General features: G+C 38.9%; 1 protein-coding gene across 4 annotated transcripts in view; it reads right to left on the bottom strand.

The window, feature by feature from the left end:
- The window catches only part of NDST1 (N-deacetylase and N-sulfotransferase 1), a 99,044-nt gene that overhangs the window by 5,544 nt on the left and 70,961 nt on the right, over positions 1-22,539 (bottom strand). For all 4 annotated transcript variants that reach the window (XM_032209290.1, XM_032209289.1, XM_032209288.1 and 1 more), the window contains 10 exons: positions 22,297-22,451; positions 18,579-18,764; positions 13,483-13,611; positions 12,377-12,559; positions 11,284-11,380; positions 10,248-10,371; positions 8,667-8,841; positions 8,127-8,297; positions 2,302-2,411; positions 699-801 (listed from right to left, as the gene is read on the bottom strand). In XM_032209290.1, the coding sequence (XP_032065181.1) occupies positions 699-801; positions 2,302-2,411; positions 8,127-8,297; positions 8,667-8,841; positions 10,248-10,371; positions 11,284-11,380; positions 12,377-12,559; positions 13,483-13,611; positions 18,579-18,764; positions 22,297-22,451 (1,433 nt within the window). The remainder of the gene's footprint in view (positions 1-698; positions 802-2,301; positions 2,412-8,126; positions 8,298-8,666; positions 8,842-10,247; positions 10,372-11,283; positions 11,381-12,376; positions 12,560-13,482; positions 13,612-18,578; positions 18,765-22,296; positions 22,452-22,539) is intronic.

The raw sequence follows: 22,539 nt of genomic DNA, 5'->3' as shown, positions 1-22,539 counted from the left end.
CCGTGCATAGCCTTTTGGAGGCTTTCAGAGAGATCCTGGGGCTGCTTTTTCCTCAGTTTTGCGCCCCCCAGCCCCCAGGAGCACTGTATAAGCCTCCACAAGGCTATCCATGCCCTTTTTTTTAAAACAAATGGGCCCGTTTTCATGAAAAATGGGCCTTTTTGCTCATTTTTGCCCCCCCCCCCAGGAGCATTCTACAAGCCTCCTAAGGGCTATTCATACCCTTTTTTTTAAAAAAAATGGGCCAGTTTTCACAAAAAACGGACCGTTTTGGGGAGATTTGCAGAGTGTAAACTTTTTTTTTTAATTTGCCTCTTCAAAACCTTGGTGCGTCTTATACTCCAGTGCCTCTTATATTCCAAAAAATATGGTAATATGTACAGTCTAACTGCCCAACTGGGAAAGATTCATGAAAAATGCCCAAGTAGGCTCACATCTTATCTTGCAACACTTTGTGAACTATGATTGTGGGGACAAATCTAACTGACTGGGGCGCATGTGTTTCATAAATTCATAGCCTTCCTGCAGTGGCAGGGAATCTCATCATGGAGAGGAAGCAGCTTTCACTGAATACAGAGCAAAGATTAGTGGGTTAGTTCTGTCCTTACAAAATCAGATCGGCTGGCTACCCAGCACACAACTGTGCCATTATCTTCTAAGAACAGCAGGTGAAAAATGCCCACATTTTACATACTTACATCTAAATCCATCTCTGGGTATTTTCTTCCTTTGCTTTTACCCAAGCACTTGGTCTTCCCTCCCTCTAATAGTTGGCACCAGAATCCTTTTTTGAGATCAAACCTATCACAAATTACAAAGAAGATGATATACAAATGATCTCCATTTTGTAACTAGAACTACTTATTTTATACATGCAGTAATTACATATAATTAGATATGGAAACCAACTTTCCTGATCAAAAGGAGATCCGTTTTATCAAACATATGGAATGACCATGTCGCACTATTACTCTGCTACAGAACTCAATAGCAGTGGAAGAGAAAGAATAAATTGGAATCCTTTCATGTTTGTTTGCTAATCTATTAATTCCAATGTTTTAAACTGCATTGTGTGGTGGTCCTGTAGCTAGATATAAATTGCTTCTTGTCCAGTGGTGGGTTCCTACTGGTTCGGACCAGTTCAGCTGAACCGGTAGTGGTTTGGCGACCTGGTTCGATGGAACCGGCAGTGACCCAGGCCTGCCATGCCCCCGAACCAGTTCCCTGGGTGGCCCTGTTGGCACTGCCATCTTGTTTTTCAAGACGGCATTTGTTTTTCAAGAACAATTTTAATTGCACTGCGCCTGCGTGTGCAGCACACACCAAGCGTACGCACATGAGCAAACTGGCAGTAGTGCCTGCTGGAACCCACCCGTTTTTGACCTAAATTTAGATCACACACACACACACACCTATTAAAAATGGTTCTTAAGTCATGCACTAGGAATTGCACTAGCCAGAATTGTTTACAAATGCAAATGCTCTGAAGGAAAAGAATGAATACCTATTGATTATAAAATGTTCCACACCTCTGAACAAGAGAATGATAATTTCTGCAGATTTCAAAGGACACACTCCACACTAATGCAACTTAATGGTAGGCTGATATCTTATTTTATTTGTGCAAATGCTTGTAGACCTCCCCCTGGATATATCCTCTTTACAAAAAAGTAATGAGACATGGAGAAGAGAGCATGGTTATCCTCTCCCTCCCCTCCCTTCCCTCCTCCTGTCCCCATAATTTGTTTCTCCACAGGAATTCAGATTCACACATTTTAAACTCTACCAGGGAAGAAACTCCTTGTGAAAGTGTTTGCAAGAAGGTAAACAGGGAAATTAATCCCTTTTCTATCTTCATTACCTGGAATGAAGATAAAAAATATTATTTTCCTATTACATATATTCTGTATGTATATAATATGTACTTGAAAGAAAATGCATAGTGTTCTGTTATGGACAATCAGTCATCTATGCACCACAAGATATGTTCAATGTAATGTTTATGCATTTGTTACAGAAAACAGTATTTAGTAGTCTGCATTTTATTGCTACTAAAACCAGAGTAGAGCACAGTCTTACTGCTAACCACTACAATGATCCTTTGCAATGAAAGATTTCAAAGCTTCAGAGCAGTCTTGATGTCTGCAAAATGAAAGGAAGCCAATTCTATAGTCCTCCAATCAGCTCTTCGATTGACAGGGGAAAAAATGCAAGCAATGTGAGGGATGCAAGCAAGTAGGATCCAATGCTGAAAATATATTCAAAGATTATATTCAACAAAAGCAGATATGATGAACTCACGCTAGAGTTTTATGATAATCTATGGTGTTTGTCACGCCAAGAAATTTCTGGACTGTTTCCATTACTTTGGCTGGTTCTGTGCGTAGTCGCTTGCCATCCAGAACAAGAATCTGAAAAACATTTTAAAATACATATATATGTTAGGTTCCTCTCTTATACTGAACATACACCTTCCTAACTGCAATGTATAGCATCAGGAACAGAGATAGTTTCACTCCTCAGAGGTAGTAATAGAGCAAATCAAAATAATAAATAAATCCACTTCTGTTTGTGTAGAATTTGTATTTCATTTCTATTATATCCTAACTGGAAAGCACAGGAGAGACGAATAGCATGAAAAAGCTAAACACTGCTTTAACTTAGTGAACAAGTATTTCTAAACTTATAGTACAATAATGGGCACACATATGGTCCCTCGATGTCCTACCCTCCACTAAAATTTGTTAAATAAATCAAAGTCATTTTCTTACATTGATATTTCCTAACTTAAACCTAAGATGAAGAATCATATCAACTGTTCCATGTGGCTTAAAATTCATTCAAATGATTATATTTACCAAAAGGAGAATAATACAAGATGATTTCCCCAACCAAAGTCAGAATAAAAATTGCAAATGCAAATAAAAATATTGCACAATTCCTAGCTTCTTCAACCTTATAAACTTAAGTTTCGGTCAAAGCCAATCCTAGACACTTCCCTCTCTCAAATAAAAGGGTTCATTTATTTGTTCGATTTATCTTCTGCCTTCCATCCTGGAGTTCAAGTTGGTTATCTCTCATCCCAATTTAACATACAGCAATCATGTGAAATAGATTGGGCTGACAGAAAGTGACTAATCCAAAATCACCCAGTGAACTTCCTTGGCTGAGAGTGGATTTGAGCTTGATTTCCTAAGTGCCAATCCAATTTCTTAATCTCTACATAGCAGTTTTCTCATATTTATCTAACGCACACACCTGTCAGAAGCCACACTCAAAAAAAAGTGTACACTGAGATAAAAAAATAATCAATAATTCATTAAGGTTAATTAATTAATGGTACTGCATTTGAAAAAAAATAAGTAATGCCCACCAACATATGCAAACTATTAATTTAGAAATAAAAGAAGTAGGTATACATGAAATAATGTTGTATATGCCCCAACACTAGAAGTCTTTAAGAAGATGTTGGATAGCCATTTGTCTGAAACGGTATAGGGTTTCCACCTAGGCAGGGGGTTGGACTAGAAGACCTCCAAGTTCCCTTTCAACTCTGCTATTGTATTGTACACACACTCCATCCTTCCAAAGGTAACAGCCAAAAAGAGATGAAGGGGAAAAAATAAAGAGGATGAACAGGAGTTATTGAGAAGGGACCTTCAAGAACCTTCCAGATTTATTCAAATCCTCCTGATGGAAACAAACCAGGAAGCTTCTTTAAAAAAAATTAATATAGATCATACTAGATTATTTCCCTCAATATAAATATTTTAACATGAACATCTCAAGTGATAAGATGGAGCATTTCCATCATTACAGTTCACAATTGATGGTGCTAGCAAGCTACTTAAATTAAAACTATTTGTTATTGTTGATGACAAGCACATCCTTTTCAGTGTTAAAATAAAAGGCTTTGCACCAGACCCAATTATTAGTTACAGCCTCCAATCAACATATGTAATATTTGTGTACTAAGACAGACTTAATGTTAATTTTCTTAGCAGACTGCTAAATGCTTTGCTTAAATCAAATACACCATGTCTACAATATTAAGACAAAGTCCCCATGAGATTATGATTAGCAAGTTAGTTAAATGCTGGCTGGACAAAGAAGTAAGTTGAAACAAAGCTAGTTAGTATTGTACTAAAACTGCATCAAAATTCTCATCGAAATTGAGTAACATACCGATTGGCAAATCACAAGGTTCAACCCCTATCAGGGTTCTTTAAAATTATTTTGATTTTTAATTATTATTAATAATAGCTGGCTTCAAATAAAACAATAGCAATAGCACTTAAACTTATATACTATTCCATGTGCTTTATGGCACTTTCTGAGCGGTTTACATCAGTATATTGCCCCCAATAATCTGAGTCCTCATTTCATCGATCTCAGAAGGATGGAAGGTTGAGTCAATCTTGACGCCAGTCGGGACTGAACTCCTGGCAGTGGGCAGAGTTAGCCTGCAATACAACAACTAAGCACTGCACTACCACAGTGCACTGTGTCTATGTCAGGGTTGGGCAAGATAAAGGAAATGATTCTCAGTTTGGCAGATAGCATAGCTATCACTTAAGAAACCAAATGCACAATGCTAGGATAAGGATCCCTGTCTTGGCAAAAAATAATTTAGAATATTTAGAAAAATATTTCTAAATAATAAAAATAATTATCCTATATTTCCTGATCCCACCTACTGAATCCCAAAATACCAATAATCTAACAGAAAATAATATATCAGATGACTGTATTCATGGTAGTTACATTCATCTGATTTAAAGGCTTAGGCTTCATCTTCAAAATGATTATGAATTGGAAACTAGTTACTGTTTGTAAAAATGCAATTAAATAGCCATGTGTTTAGATCAGGATGGGCAATTATGATCCTTTTGAGACCTGTGGACTTCAACTCCCAGAATTCCTGAGCTCAGGGGTTCTGGGAGTTGAAGTCCACAGATCGTACAGGTGCTATAATGATCCACCTCGGGTCTTGAAACTAAAGACACCCCATGCTTATTGATTAGATTTCAGACCCCAAAGAAACTTTACATGCTTTCTTGGTTTCTGTCCAAATGATTTTTCAGTAAAATCCTAAATTCAGTGAGGTTTATTTTAGCCAACTCTAGCTAGATTATTTATGTCATTAGTTTTCCGATTTGAACTTTATTTAGTTTATTATTAAGGCATTCCACGTGGGTTTTTGAACCTCTCCAGCTCTGTTCTCATGTCACAATCTGGGTTCAACATCTGAGTTAATTTATTTCTATCACATCTACAATGACCCTCAAATCACTAAAATTAGGCACTCTGTTTTGTCACCATCCAGAGACCTGCAGAGTTTTTTATTTTGAGGTTTCTTCCCTTTCGTGGGAAGTGAAAAGTGAGGTTTCTGTTGCTCCACAACTGTCTGTCTGCTGCTCCTCCACAAGCAACCACCAGCGTCTTGCCCTTGCTGTATCATTTAAAACGTATTTCCCTTTCCTCTTTCCCTCTAGCTTCTGTAATATATAAATATAAAATATATTTTATATTTTATATAGAGATATATAAAATGATACAGCAAGAGCAAGACGCTGGTGGTTGCTTGTGGGGGAGCAGCAGACACACAGTTGTGGAACAACAGAAGCCTCACTTTTCACTTCCCATGAAAGGGAAGAATCCTCAAAATAAATTGCTAGCCTGGCTGTTCACATATTTATTCTGTCATTGCTTCATTTTGCATACAACCATCAGTAGGTGTGATATATACCAATGCAGGAGAATATTTGTAGTTCAGGGCTGAAACGAGGGATCTTTGGGGCTCTCTGAGCTTGCTGGTTTTCTTGCATGTTTCATTACCCTAGCTAGATAACATCAGTGCTAGTAAGAAGCTGCAGGAGATGACCAGGCTGAGCCCGAGGAAGGGGTCAGATGCGACATCAATCATGAGTCTCTTCATGCCAAGAGATCTGAGTTCACCATGAATTTCTTATCTAGTGCCAAATTGCTTTGACCATTTTTTGTAGATAGCTTAAGCTTATAATAAATCTTTATATTCATCTGAATAGATAGATAGATAGATAGATAGATAGATAGATAGATAGATAGATAGATAGATATAGATGATTGATAGATAGATAGATAGATAGATAGATAGATGGTAGATAGATAGATAGATAGATAGATAGATAGATAGATAGATAGATAGATAGATAGATAGATAGATAGACAGACAGATAGACAGATAGATAGATAGATAGAATGTCTGATTGCCTTCAAAATGCAATCATGGCATACGTTTTTAACTGAGAATATTTGTAGGGCTCACTTGCTTGGCTTTATTCTACACAAGATCTTTGAAAGATGTTCTGGAGATGAGATCCATCCCTACCCTCTTGGCTTTCTGAAGGACCTTCAAAACCTGGTTCTGCAGACTGGCTTTGGGCCCTGAAGAGGGTGTTCCATACTGGAAGTGGCTAATGGACTAAGAAGATTCCACCTCCATTCCACCAGAGTTCAAGTTCCCTGTTGACCCCATTTCTGTTCATTTTAATATTTTTATATTCTTGTTTTTATCTGTTGCGAGCTACCCAGAGTTGCTCAATGGTGAGATGGGCAGCATATAAATTTAATAGAAAATGAATAAACGAGCAAACAACCAACCAGAATATTACCCATTTCTGACAAATTGCTTACTATCCCCATGACTGTAAAGTTGGCCTACATATATAAAAGATAATGCCTCCCACATATGTACTAGTCACTCCTGACTTTAGATGGCGGTGGTCATCTCTGTTTCAAAGCCAAAGAGCTTTGAAGCTGTCCGAAGACGTCTCTGTGGTGGCCAGCATGACTCAATGCCAAAGATGCATGGAACACTGTTACCTTCACCAAAGGTGGTTCCTATTTTTGTACTTGCATTTTTTGTGTGCTTTCGAACTGCTAAGTTGGCAGAAGCTGGGGCAAGTAATGGGAGCTCCCTCTATTACGCGGTGCTAGGGATTCGAACCACCGAACTGCTGACCTTTCTTATCAACAAGCTCAACGTCTTAGCTACCGCGTCCCTACATATATACTGACTGTAAATTGCAATACTGATTGCAGTTGTCACAGGATGGAATAACAGTCTGCTTTTTAAGTACTGTATCCACCCACAAAGGAGATCTGCATTTTGTGGCCAGAAGCAAGGTTTTTTGGAAATGTTCACCATGTCATTAATGGATTTCTTTCTTAATGTTATAAAAACCATGAAGATAACGTTGGGGTAATAGGACTTTTAATCCATCCTGACATTGGCCAGCTGACAAACTACACAGCTGCATCTCTCATTCCCTTAACTTCAAAATAAAACACAAGTATGGTGAATTTTTTGCTGCTATTAAGTTGCTATTCTCAACTAATCTCACAGGATAAAATTATTACCATTGGAAGGAACTACGAGTTTTATCCAATTCTCAGGGAACCTCTTTTCAGGCTTTTCAGAGTGAATTAAGTGAATTCCAACATTCCAGAAAACATATGCATTTTCCACAAGAAACAAACAGCATTGAATATATGGTTGTATATATAAAAACTACTGAACCCAGCATTTCCCGGGTATTTATTTATCCTAATCCTGTATTAGACAGGAAAAGCCCTGATTTCGGCGACAATTAGTTATAAATGTTTTCCTTGTGCCCCCAGAAGCGTCAAGAAAGGTGATACCACCTTAATTTCTAATGTTGGATTCCCCCCCCCTTTCCAGAGTGAGCCCCCTTGTGGAGTACTGTGAAGCTGTTACCATGGAGACTCCACTGCGCTGCACAGAAGCCATTTTATGGCAGTACGATAGAAGCCACTGTAAGGCACAACAGGCTGTATCTTAGAAGAACACACCCCAGGGCTGTTATGGGTGTCTTATAGTATTTGTTTCCAGAGGGTAAGTAATCTGTGTACCAAATTTGGTTGAAATTGCTCAAGGCACTCCAGAGTTATGCTGGAACATACATACGTGTGTGTGTGTGTGTGTGTGTGTGTGTGTGTGTGTGTGTGTGTGTTTGTGCGCGCACACACAGAGCCGTTTATATATATATAAATTCTGATTTATAAAACTTTCTCTCTATTTTGTTTTGTGAGAAGGTAAAACTGAAGATTCGTGACTTGCTTACCTGATTGGTGTGGAAATTATTCAACCAGCGTTCAATATGGGTAGCATACCAGCCTGGTACTAGGCAACGGTTCTGTAAAGTCCGAAGCTTCTGAGAGGTCTCAGGTCCAGCTGTAATCACCTCATGAAAAGTGTACTTCAGAGCAACTGGATCATCATGTGCCCGTTGATGCTATGAAGAAGAAAAAAAACCAATTTTAAGAGCTGAACTCTGCTGAACAGGAACAAGAGACATTCAAAGAAGCAGAGAGGAAACAAGAAAGAGGAAAGTGGAAGAAAGAGAGGAAGGCACAAAGAAAAACAGGCAGCATTAGGGTCATGTGAGGTCTAGGACAAATTGAGGCACAACAAACTAGAAAGCTGAATTCTAACGGTAAAGGGAAATTTTTGCTTCAGAAATCCCTGCAGACTGGTGGGCAGCCAGGAAGAGCTTCTCTAATGACATAAGAGCTGATGTTATTACATTTAAGAGCTACATTGCCTTTCCACTAATGAATAGTGCTTTAGGTCAAGAAGACACCGCCGCCATGGAGCAGCTTACCTGATACCAAGAGTAGGCCCGATCTGCAGGATTGATGAGGATGGTGATTATTTTTGCCTTGGAAAGCAGTGCAGCAGCCCGCCTTGGTGTGACTTCTGAATCAAAGTAATTGGCACTCTTCTCAAAATAGAAATCAGAAGTAGTGTTGGAAGGAATGGGGAAAAACTCCATATACCTTTAAAAAAAACATCAGCAGCAGAAAGGGGAAAATAGATTGGGTGAAGCAATACAGAAATAGTTTCAGTTTCTTACTCAATGTCAATTGTTTATGCCACTTTAAACAGAGCAAGGATTAAGACACATCAAAGGTTTCTTTCCAGCCCCAAACCGTATTAGTCAAGACATTCATTAGAATGTAGCTGATTTTAGAACTTAAGCCTGAACAACCAATGAAGCATTCTTCTGGATCAAAGAATTAACAGACTGCAATTTATTACATTTATGGAAAAGATTAAGCATACGGCAAATGCAGCATGAACTATTGAACACAAGACAAACAGACCAGCTGCTGATCCCCATTCTTCCCAAGCAGACAGATAGGAATAAATGGTACATTTTAAGAAAAGAGGGGGGAAATGTTACAACAGACATTAAACACAAAACCCCGTTTTCCTCATTCACATTTTAGTCCAGTAGGATTAACACAGGTTTACAGGGCATCACTGCAGAAACCTGGTACAAGAATCAGATAAAACGTGTGTAACAATTCTGTGTTTCAGGCTTACAGAGATGGTTTCCTGGCAAAGTAGAACAACTAACTGGTCCCGGCCCTTGAAATATCTTACCACCCTTCTGACTTTCCATAAGAGCCTTACAGTAGGTTCTACCAGATGGCTTGGGTACCAATGGGAGGTGGTTGATCAATTAAGAGTCAACCTTACCTCCTTTCCCCTCCCCTAACCCCCCGGTTGCATTTGGCTCTCTCCATCCAGAAGTGGCATTCTGCCAGTTTTGGCAGGTTCTGGTAGAACCGGTAGTGGAAATTTTGAGTAGTTCAGAAAACCGGAAAATAGGCTGGCCCCGCCCCCGCTGCGTCCCAGCTGATCTTCTTTCATGGCCCTGAACAGGAGAACGGAGCTGGAAAGCAGGTTAGTGGGATGGGGAGGGAATGGGGATTTTGCAGTATCCTTCCCCTGCCATGCCCACAAAGCCACACTCACAGAACCAGTAGTAAAAAAAATTGAATCCCATCACTGTCTCCATCTCCATCTTGTAACTATGATTTTACTTTGATTGTACTTCATTTTATTGTGTTAGGCATATTTACTTCTGATTTTAATATTTTCATGCTGTAAGCTGCCCAGAACCACTTCAAAATGAGATGGATGGCAAATAAAATTAATTAATTAATTAAATCTAAAGCTAAATGTGTATATTTCTTCCACAAATCTAAATCCAAAGGGAAGTTTGCCCCTTCCTTACTAGATATGTTTGATTTTCAAAACATTTTGGAAAAATAGATTAGGACATTGCAAAGCTGTTCCTTCATTCCTTTGAAGTGTCATTATGAACCAAAATATAAGTGGAAGGGGCAGCTCCTCATCCACCCACCCCAGCACAAAAATTGAGAATGAGGCCTACCAGTCAATGCCTTTGTGGTAATTATGTCCATTGAAGAACTGGATCTCTTCAAAGGTCTCCGAGCTGGGATAGTTACTGCTCAGGTCAGGGTGCATCCCCAAGAAGAGATAGAGGGCAGTGGTGCCTTTTCAAGGAAGAAGAGAAGAAATGGGGTAAGGGGACAAAGAGCTTTTCCACCAAGCCTCTGACAGAATTCACAATCACTATTTCTCAACGTCAATGATGTTAAAATCTGGGATTTCAATTCCTGGCATTCTCTGACCAGCATATTGGATGGAGAATTCTGGGAGTTAAAGTTCACAGACTTTAAGGTTGCTGAGGCGGAACACTGATCTAGATTATTCCAGGGATAAGCGGATTTGATGTGTTCAATCCTCAATAAAAATGTTAAAAACCAACGATTACTCCAGTGCATTTGTTAATTACGGCATATATGATATTTTATCCTACTACATGGCCTTTTAAACAGCTATCATCTCACCGGGGGGGGGGGGGGGGGGGGGGAGAAGCCTGTGAGGTAAAGCCTGAGTCTTTAACTTAGATTTCCTATTTCTGTCGGCCTTGCAGATTTAGCCTAAATATTATCAGATTTCAACTGTATTAAATGTTTTTGGCAGTTGCTTCTCCAACTCTGAGGATGAATTACATTGCTGTTACAAAAAATAATCTCTTTCTAAAAAAAAATTGGGCGAAATATAAGATTGTTTTTTTTAATTTATTCCAGTTTCCTATGTTGAACCATGAACACTTATAAGTGATGACAAATGTCACCAACAATAACTGTTCAATAACTTCAAATTGTACTCACCATTGTTTGAAACAACATTCATTGTCCTTACTATGACAATAAGTTGAAGAGTATTAAACCGCTTACACTAATACACCTTAAGATGGCTTGTTAAGTTTTGGGGTAGTGGATTGTACATGCTCAGTCAATTGTGGCTTAGTTCATATATTATGGTTTAAAAAGGTACTGTAATTTAATCATTGGGATAGTATATTTCACCAATACCGCATACATCAGTTACTACTATACCTGTCTTCTGAGGACCAATAATTAGTAGCTTGGGGAACCGGTCGCAGGTCTTCTCTTTGGACCAAATATCCTTGTGGCGCTTGTCCTCACAAGGATCCTAAAACATGACAATGTGTTGGGAATCAGCCAGGCCATCCATAACAACAGGATTTTTTTATAGCCCAACTGTTTTATAGCCCAACTGTTTTATAGTCCAACTGAAGAGGTATCTCAAAAGCCAGCAATTTCAAGTGTAGTCCTTGACTATAACCATTAATTTAGTGACAGCTGTAGCATTCCCATGTCATTGATCAAATTTGGGGGGGGGGGGGGGCGCTTGGCAACTGGCGTGTATTTATGAGTTGTGCTGTCCCGGGCTCACGTGATCCCCAACTGTAATCTTCCCAGCTGGCTTCCACCACTCAAAGTCAATGGGAGAAGCCAGATTTGCTTAATAACTGCATGATTCCCTTAGCAACTGCAGTGATGCACTCAACAACTTTGGTTAAAAAAAAAAGGTCGTAAAATCGGGCAAAACTCATTTAACAACCGGCTTGCTTAGCAATTTTGGGCTCAATTGTGGTCGTAAGTCATAAGTAATAGAAGATATCATAAGTAAGAGAAGGAAGATATCATCTTTTACTTCGCTACTATACTGAGTCTGCTCCGCACTTTGGAAGCTATAGTTTGTTTGTTTTTGACTTTCACCCTCTTAAAAGGAAAGAGAAATACATTTTTCAAAACCAGTCTCTCCTCTCCAGGGGGCCAGTATTATAATCTAGAATTATCAGAATACCCTTTTTGTAAACAGATGTACAACTGAAAGAAAGTGACCAGATGGGATGTGTTGCTCAATGGATAGAGAAGCAAATCTCCCTGAATACTGTTGCAAGTCTCCAGCCACTACACATTTCACAGAATGTTATTTCACATCTGCCACTCTTCCTGGGGAGTATTAAGTATCCTAGTGGTCTATGACCGCAATTAACCAAATTGAGTATTATATAACAGGCAACTACTTGCCCAGATTTTCAAACCAAGAAAGAGACAAAACAATAAAACACAGTGGAAAATTTGTGCGCCGCAGGCCCAGGGGGGGGCAGTGAATGCACACCTGCCAAAGGGGGTCTTTTTCTTCAGAGAATATCTGGAAATACTTCTGTGCCAGCTGCACAGGTGGCAACGTCTGTAACTTCAAGTTAGTCCAGGAGTTCAGAAAACGGACCAAATGCCTAAAGGTGTACAAACCCAGGCGGTCATTTCCATAATTGGAGAGGTGGGTCATAAAGATACTGATCTGTGCAGGAGAGGGAAAAAGAAAGGGGGGGGGAACCCCATAGAACAGAATGGTCACTGTAGTATTCAGGGAATTTTTTCAGTGAAATATTAAACATTCATTTGCAGATGAACAAACATGCAGATGAACTAACTAAACGCCACAAAAATGCTTTCCTGCATTAAGGACCACCACGTTTCTATCCTCTATCCAAACATCCCACAGAAGTTTAAAATTCTAGCCAGGATGGAGGGGAAAAAATCTTTATACTTAGGATAAGAAGTAAACTACTTTCAATAATAAATGTTACAGCTTCTGTTAATTCACTTTAATTTTTTTAAAGATTCTCCTTACTATTTACCTACCATATATTCTACAAAGAACAGTGCACCTAGGAAACATTTCTGCCCTTTTAAAAATATCCAAGCTGATTGGCACACCTTGTGGCAATATATTCCATAAATGGATTAAATGCTGAGTCAGAAAATGCTTTCATCTATTCTAAATTTGCTCCCAACTTCAGTCAGTTTCTCTCCAGTTCTAATTTCTGTTGACTTCAGAAAAAAAAAATGTTTACTTGACAGCACTCATAATTATGCCCACTTAATGTATTTCACAGTGTTCATACCATATAATAAACTTTGACCAGGCAATTATCCAAATGATATTACTATTTATGGCTCTTGCTGAACTCTTATGCCTAAGCCCTTTCAGCTTCTTAATCACTTCTAAATCATATTTATCTATCCATTCACCCAAACACGCACACACACCCCGTCTCACCTACATATACATACTTTTCTGAAAATTATTCAGCTCAAGAATTTATCAACTCCAGAACCTTTTAGTAGCTAATGGATTTTTTAACTTAATCATTCTATTTATATCCCACCTTTTCTTTACTGCAAGGATTTCAGCTCATTGGTCCTTGAAGTAATACTTACGGGATTAAGGAGAACAGTCAGAAAAAGCTCGCCTCCATTGATGATTTTATCCAATTCACTCGAGCCACCTGGGTATTCATTATAGAATATGGTGTGTGTAAATAATCCACAGGTTTGCCGTGGAAGAACCTAGCAAGGAAAAAAAAAGGGGGGGGGGGAGAGGGAAGACGGACAAGTAGCAAATTAAAAGGAATCTAAAATCCACTGTGCTATTTCTTACAAATCCCATATAAGTTGGTTCAAGGTGTCCTGACTTTGCTGAGAATGAGTTGCAGATAATTTGACCAATATAATAATACCTTATTATGCACTGCCATCTTCTTATGACTATTGCGTACTGCTTAATTTTACTCTGCACCACTCTTCCCCACAACATACAGGATAATGGAGCATGTAGGTCTAAAGTGTCCCTCTGCGGAAACAGTTAGGCTAAACAGATGTTCCTCAAATTCATCCTGTCAGCATTAATTCTTTCCATTTGAATATTGGGGTCTGGTTTTCAAGGCTTCTAAAACCAAATCTCCTACTGTTTTGTATTCACTTTTTACTGACTTTGGAGGTGGAGAAGTTTTTAGTAAGGGTGGAATTGATCCTGTACCATGATATTGGGGTTCTTATTTTCACACATAAATGCATTCATTCATTTAAGTGCATAACTGTTCTTTCTTTCCTTTCCTTTTCCCTTCTTTTCTTTTTCAAGGAGAGAAGCAACCTAGAAGTAAAGAGAAATTTCCTGACAGAACAATTAATCAGTGGAGCGATTTGCCTCTAGCAGTTGTGGATGCTCCAATACTCCAAGTTTTTAAGAAGAGACTGGACAAACTATTCGTCTGAAATAGTATAAGGTTTTCTGCCTCAGCATGGGATTGGACTAGAAAATCTCCAAGGTCCCTTCCAACTCTATAATTCTTTCTTCCTTTCTTTCTTTCTCTCTCTCTTTCTTTCTTCCTTCCTTCCTTCCTTCCTTCCTTCCTTCCTTCCTTCCTTCCCTCCCTTCCTCTCCCCCTTCTTTCACACACACATCCCTTCAAGCCCATTAGTTCAAACCAAAGCAGACTGACTGCCTATTTTAGTACCTCTCAACTTTAAACAAAAGAATACTTTCCAATTTGCTTCACAAAACAACTATGTCCCAATTCCCATCCCCACACCAGGGAAAGATAAGCTAAATGGAAAAATCAGAGTTTCCTGGTATCTGATTTATGTCAAATGTATCAGACTAAAATATGCTTCATTATGCTTCAAAGGGAACATTGGGGTACCGAAAGCCTCTGACGCTGGGGTTGATCATAAATACAAAAATGCATTTTTTTTAAAAAAAATCATTATCTAATTTGAGAACAAAAAGTCTGTCTTGAGGTATCTTTCATCTGCTGAGGTTCTCTGTTTATGCATGATTTTTTAAAGTTTCACTCTATATGTAAGCTGTGCTGAAATAATACCGTGCTGAAACACTGTTTTATTTTATTGTGGCTTGATATAAGCCCTGTCGTGCTGGGTCTGCACAGTTTGCCTCCTTAACCTAATTTAGGATACCCTGTGCAGAATCCTGATAAGTGGGAAGCTATGAAGCAAGTTCTACCATGTGCTCCTATTAAGACACTGTTGCAGTGGACGCTGGAAAAACTAAGAGACATAACTGAGATCAGTCGCTTGGCCTTGGCAAAGCCACCGCCTATCATATATGGCTCTGGCTTACTTCAAATGTTGCCAAAAGACTAAATGTACATGCTGAGACAAAGGGTACAATCTGCATCTGGTACATGCATTTGGGATGCAGTGTGAGGACAACAGAAGGAAGAAACTTTGTTCCAGTTCCTTCTTTCCCAAGGGAGAAAAATCTCTTCCTATGTTCATTTTACGCTTTTTCACGAATTTGAGAACAAAGGCAAAGCACCCAGCAGCTGCTCCTTTCAAGCTGATTAGACTATCTCAGGAAAAAGAAACAATCACCAATGGCCATCAGAAACTTTCGTGCACAGTATGCAGTCCATCATAACAACCAAGGCAGGCCATTGGGGAAAGTTCACCAAATGATTAAGCCCTTTTTTGTCTAATATGTTTAGTAGGAATTATTTAAAGGGCCAGGCACCTGGAAATTGTAAAGGATTCCTTAGCTGCTTGGATTATCTATCCAGCTAAAAAAATTGTTATAAATTTTATTGTAAAGTAATATGGTCTCTCTCTCTTTCTCTCTCTCAACATAAAACTTCAGATATTTTCAAGTTGCAATTATACAATTCTAATTACAACTGGCAATGCAACTAAATAAAGGTTTTCCTTTAAGATAACCCATATTAAAAATATCCAAAGCATGCTCTTGAAATTATGTGGCGTTTCTAACACGTGCAATTAGTTAATTTTCCTAAAACAGCTATACACTGCTGAAAATCATGCAAAACTCAGGAGTTCAAGATTATACTAATAGTTTTGTAATAGAATTTCCTTGAATAAGTAATATGAGATGCTCCAAATATCCTTTTCTCTTCTTAGAAAGTAAGTTTGGCCATCTCATTTTAACTATGCTGTCTTCTAATTAACAAACTTCTTGGAATCTGGATTATCCTGAATACCACTTCCCATTTCTTTATCAACAGACTTCTTACAATGTTTACCACTTCCCATTCTTAAAACCTACTATTCTTTTAACGCAGTATTATCTTATTGGCTTTTCATAAGGTATTTATTAGCATTATTCAAAACTCAGATGTAACTGAAACAGAATCATCAACCAATATTGTGGTATAAATATGATATGGTTGATTATGAAGACAATTTTCTAGAGGTAATTCTGGACAAACTAGTGTTTTAAGCCTGTATGAAGCCTCAATATATATATTTTAAAAATCCTTAACCTTTAAGTTGCTTGACAACGGACTCAAATTACACAAACGATTGTAGTGTCCTGGTATCATGTGATCACTTTTTGCAACCTTCTAACAAACAAAGTCAAAGGAGAAACCAGATTCACTCAACAACCATATTACTCATTTAACAACTGCAGAGATTCACTTAACAACTGTGGCAAAAATGATCATAAAATAGGGCAAAACTCACTTAACAAGTGTCTCACTTAGCAACAGAAATGTTGGGCTCAATTACGGTTGTTAAGTCAAGGACTACCTGTAATAGAAAGGTTTTCAAGGGTATAGTGAATGGTATTGTTGTAAAATAGACTTATTTGTTCTTCTTTTTGCCTCATTCCTGCCTTTAATTTCTTTTGCTTGCTTTTTTTAAACCTTTCTGTTATACTTTGGGAATCGCACAATGGGCAAATAGGTACCTATGTACGTAAGAAATGAAGAGCAGCTCTCTCTGCCTTAATGTGTTTGAGACCTACAGGCAAGTGGATACGTTAAAAAAAAGTTTGCAAATGAATCCAGACAATATGATAATCATTCTAGTGATGAATGCCATCTTTTAAGAAGAAATATGCCTCCATTAAACCAGAGCACCTCTGTAAATCCTTCTGATTAGATAACAACCTTGGGCACAACCTGGCACTGGTACTTATTTTTCTGAAAAGCAGTTAAAAGCTGTGGATATAAATGTTGTTTTCCAACTGCAGCTCCCCCGCCCACACCAGTGGTAGAGGACAGAATGTTCTACCTCAGTCCTGACTGCCATCGCATTTACTGATTTCCACATTGCAATTCACTCTACGTGAGAGTATCTTGCACACAGCTGTCCATCTTGCATCAAGGGTTAGAAACAGGTGCATATTCAGCTAATTTTGTGCCAATTACATGTGGCTGCCAATTTGCTTTTAGGCATAATTCCAGATAATATTTTTATTCGTTAAAAGTCCTGCATGACCTGGGACACTAATGTTTTGAGAACTGACTTTCCTTCAGGAGTCCACTGTTGCATCCTTGCATAGAATCTCACAACACAAACCTGTTGAAAAATTCTGTCCAAGAATTCATTAAAGAATGATCAAATCTGTTATTTTTTAATTTGGTCATGGACTGACAGCTGGGTTAAAATAAAATCATGTAAACTAGTTTAAACTGTATTCAGAAATAGTATCTGTGTAGGTTGATGAATATATACATTTAATTTATAAAGTTAAAAATTGCTAATGATAGTGAAGTTTAACTGTAATCCTCAGACAACTTTTTTAATGAAATTAGAAATACATAATACTGAAATTCAAATTTAAGCAGATTTATTATTTGATATGGTTTGGGTTATTCTTTTTATTATTTAGTAATACATTTTATTTTATGGCTATAAAACACAAATAATACATTATTTTGGTATTTATATAGTACTGACTATAGATTAAGATAATCTATAGGGAGTCGCTAGCCAGACAGTGTCGGCTAGCGACCCCCAGGGGGAGACCCTTCTCTGTGGGAGCACCTTCCCTCTGGAATGAGCTGCCCCTGGAGCTTCGCATAATCCCCGACCTCTGGTCCTTCCGACACACCCTAAAAAATTGGCTTTTCCAGCAAGCCAGCCTGGCCTGAATGGAATAAAATACAGGATTAATTTGGTTGTTAATTTTAATTAATTTTTAAAATTTTATTGTAAATATCAATTGGTTTTTTTTGGATACTTTATTTAATGTCTCTTTTAATTTTTGTAATATGTGTTTTCTTTTATGTTGTACGCCGCCCTGAGTCCTTGGGAGAAGGGCAGCATATAAATCCAATAAACCTCAACCTCAACCTAGATCTTTAAAGAGGAAAAAAAATATGTCAACATTAACTATCTTCTAGAGCTGACCGCAGCATTGATAAATAACAACAAAATTCATTAAATTGATTATTATAGTAAATAATAAAGGTTTTGTAGGAGATGACCTGGCTGAGCCCGAGGGTGGGATCAAACGTATCATAAATCACGAGTCCCTACAAGGATTCCACTGTATTATTACTTATTGTTGTTTATGCTTATTAAAAAAGAACAAAGGAAACAAAAGTTAAAAAATAATAATTTTCTAACTTTCCCCTTCTTTATATCTTGACCAATTTGTGGTATAAAAGGTTTATTCCTAGATTTATGTTTAGCATTCTATAAAACAATCTTGGGGGCGGGGGGAGCAAGCATTCATCACCATAGTTCACAAGATTGATATGTTTTCTACTAACCATGATTCCACTGTGAATAAATCCTCTTCGGTAGCGAGCTGGTTTGAGATGAGGATATTCTTCGGTGCTTGTTACTTTGATCCCCCACACCTGTTTCCAGGCCTCATAGAGTTGCACATGGACTGGGTACACCCCTGAATGATGAGGGGCCACTGCGTATCCCATATCTGTGGGGATGCCATGTTCCTAAGAAAAGTAATTCATAACTGTTATCCTCTAGTGCTAAGAGAGGAATTTTAATGAAACAATTACATTGCAAATGGGAACAGCCAAGCATTCATTTTATTTCTTTATCTTAGTCTAATCCAGGCGGAATTCTAGTTTAAGACGTAGTTCAAAGTGTATTTTTTGCTCTTGCTGAATTAGTGGGAGTGGATTGAGTAGCTAGCATTACATAAGTCTTATTGTTTCCTGTTTTTCTACAGGCTTTTATGCTCAATTTAAAGCAGGTTTTGTACAGAACTGGCCTGATGACTTTTAATCATCATGCTTCACAGTTTTTCAGGAGATAGATAAGTGAACAAATACTAAATTTCTACCCTGCTGAACTGGAAAATATTCTATTTCACATCTAAACAATTCTTTTATGGAAATTAAGAAATGCTGTTAAAAACACATTTGAATAAGCAGTAGTTTAAAAAAAAACCCAATGCTGTAGAACAGTGGTGGCTAACCTTTTTTGGCTCCGGTGCCGAAAGCGGGGGGAGCACAGGGGGGTGGTCATGCATGGGCGTGCCACACCCATAATGCTATGCACACAACACACACACACCCTGCGAACATGCACAGGTCACCAGCGCCCCCCACCCCCGGCATGGTTTTTTTCGCTCTCCCCAGGCTCCAGAGGCTTTCTAGGAGCCCGGGGAGAGTGAAAACAGACACACACACCTCCAGCGGCCCTCCTGAGGCTTCAGGAAAGCTCCTGAAGCCTCTAATGGGCGAAAAACAGACCTACAGGGAACCCGGAAGTTCAGGAATGGTGATTTCTGGTTTGTCCGTAGAGCCGATTTTCAACCTCCTGAGCCTTCAGGAGACTTCCCTGAAGGCTTCGGAGGGCGAAAAATGACCCTAGGGACAAACTGGAAGTCCTGATTTGCTCGTTTCTTGTCCATTTCTGAACTTCCAACTTTCAAGGAAGCCTCCGGAGGGTGAAAAATGGCCTCAAAAGAAGACCAAAGTCAGTTGGCCAGCACTGGAGCTGACGGGGCAACACCTTGCATGCTCTAACAAATGGCTCTGATCGCCATCACGGCTGTAGAATATGAACAAATCCCAGCTAACAATCCAAAGTATTGGATTACAGTATGTGCAGTCCTCACTTAGTGACCACTTGTTCAGCAACTCTTCAAAGTTAAATTCAATTCAATTCAATTTATTAGTTTTATAGGCCGCCCAATCCCGGAGGAGACAAAGTTGAACAAGTGGTAGTTACAATCAGCCCTTAAAATTATGGCATCAGTACCCACGTGTCACAATCTGGGCTCTTGGCAACCGGATGTTGATAGTTGCAACATCTGATGGTCACATGATTGCCATTTGCGACCTTCCCTGCTGACTTCCCATGAATAAGGAAGCCAGCTGCAAGTCGCTCTGGTAAATCCCCCCAGTCTTCCTATGCTCGTGAGGGGCTGCCATGAAGAAGAGGGAGTTAAATTATTCTCTAAAGCACTGGAGGGCAGGACAAGAAACAAAGGATGGAAACTAATCAGAGAGAGAAGCAACCTGGAATTAAGGAGAAACTTCCTGACAGTGAGGGCAATTAACTAGTGGAACAGCTTGCCTTCAGAAATCATGGGTGCTCCATTACTGGAGGTTTTTTTAGAAAAGGCAGTCACTTGTCTGAAATGGTATAGGTTCTTCTGCTTGAGCAGGGGGGTAGACTAGAAGACCTCCAAGTTTCCTTCCAGCTCCTTCATTCTATTCATGGCATGCCATCCACCTCCACGGTCTTCTGCACTTCCTGCACTTGCACTCCTTACCCCCAGCCCTCCTGCTCTACACTATGCTATCTACCCCCAAGTTTTCTTGCACTAATGTGTGGCCTGCACTGGGCCTCACCTCACCTCCAACTCTAATGCACCCTCCCACCAATTCTCCCCACCTCCTGCTCCCGCAGTAAGCTGTGTTCCTTATCTGGGAGTGCCATCACTTCTCACTTAACAACCTGTATCTCTTGGGGTAACAGCAGCAATAGGGATTCTTGTCTCTCTAATTGATGTGGTTACTTGACTTCATGCTTTATGATTGTGTCGCTTAGCAACAGCAATTCCAATCCCAACTGCCATTGTAACCTGAGGACAACCTGCAGTTTAAGAAGCGCCTTCTGTGAAATTACAATATTACGCTTTGTTTTCCTCTCCCTTTTAATTGAGTTTTTGTTAATTAATGTAATAGTGTGAATAACACTTCCAAAACTTCATACCCCTAAGAAGTATCTTTTGCAGGCTTTTTTTTTTAAAAAGGAAGTAATTTCACAAGGTCAGGTAAGTACTGTGCTGAAAGATGTTGGGAATTATCTAGCAAAAGCACTGACTGAATAAACTTTTTAGGTTATTTTTCAACTGAAAGTATAGTAATATTTTAATATACACTTTCTAATGTCAGGCCCAAGCCCAGAGACAAGACAGCAAGACCCAACCAAGTTCAATCCTTTATTTGCGTACATGTAGTGGACAGAATCTTGCCAAATTAAAGCTATAATTTTCTAAACTATTAGTATATCCTGAGAGATTCTAGGGTGCCGTTACCCTGAATCTTTTTCTCACTCTCCCCTCCAGCTTTGGATCATGCAGTCTCTTGGTCTGGGGCACTTTCTGGGAAAGCTCTAATTTGGCCAAATCCTCTCCCTATGCTGTTACAGGTGCACATTCCAACACAGCTGCATCTGGATGTGATGGAGTAATATGCTAAATGTTAAAATTAGAACAGTACATTAGGAAAAGTTGGGGAGCACCAGGAATGAATCACTACTAAAATAGAAAAAAATTGCTAATGTGGAACTGAGCCACTTAAGAGATACTCGGAACACTATCTGTCTCTGTATGTCCTTACTAGGAAAAGAAACCTTCCAGGCAACCCCTGCATTGACAGTAATGTTGAGAGCTCACATGCAACACAACCAACCATCAGTGTGGTTCTGAGATAAGTATTAAGCTTTCAGGAGTATAGTAACAAAATCCCAATTTAAATTTAAAACAAAGACTTGTAGGCAATAGTATGATATTTACTGGAACCATGTATTAAACAGATATTTGGATGGTGTCATAGGAAGCCTTATTTGTTTTTAGCATATGTGAAAAGTAAAAAAAAATGCAGTTACAGATCAGTAGCTGCAGGAGACACACACGAGGACAAATATAGCAGCACACAATTTGGGAACTGCTAGAAGCACCATGAATTGAAACAATTTGGGAATCTCTGTTAGTCAAACCTTCCACTCTTCGTGTATGCAATGCTTCAGGTTGTATTATCTGAAATAATTATTCAACTGGTTACAAATCCATAGCATTTAAAGACTTTCTCATTTTAGTAGTTTAATGTACAGTCACACTGTTCTGGCAATTCCTGTTTCATTTTGCAATGATAAACTTGTTATAGCCACTGGTTCTAGATGGGAAGTAAGCAAACTAATAATTATACATGGTCAAACTATCCTCTGTTTTTTTATAAAACCCACCCTCCTCACTACAACAGTAATTCTGGACAGCATTTTACTTACTACGGCGAATTTCTTGTTCATGGCCATTTGGTCTGCCAACACAGATTGATTGTGAAAAAGGTGAGGCTGCATGTGACTCCACATGTGGGGGAACCACCAAAACTCCTTCACATAAGAGAGCAGAAGGTCATCTCCCTCATCCTCAGCATCTGTACCTGCCAGGACCAAAGCATCATCATCACCATCATCATCACTAAGCAATGTTTAAGCCACAAATGAAGGCAGGGCTTCACAAAATCATAC

This window comes from Thamnophis elegans, chromosome 2, assembly GCF_009769535.1.
Source record: "Thamnophis elegans isolate rThaEle1 chromosome 2, rThaEle1.pri, whole genome shotgun sequence".
In the NCBI taxonomy this organism is placed as follows: Eukaryota; Metazoa; Chordata; class Lepidosauria; order Squamata; family Colubridae; genus Thamnophis; species Thamnophis elegans.
Note: the sequence above shows the minus strand (reverse complement) of the source record. Positions and strands in the feature narration are given on the sequence as shown.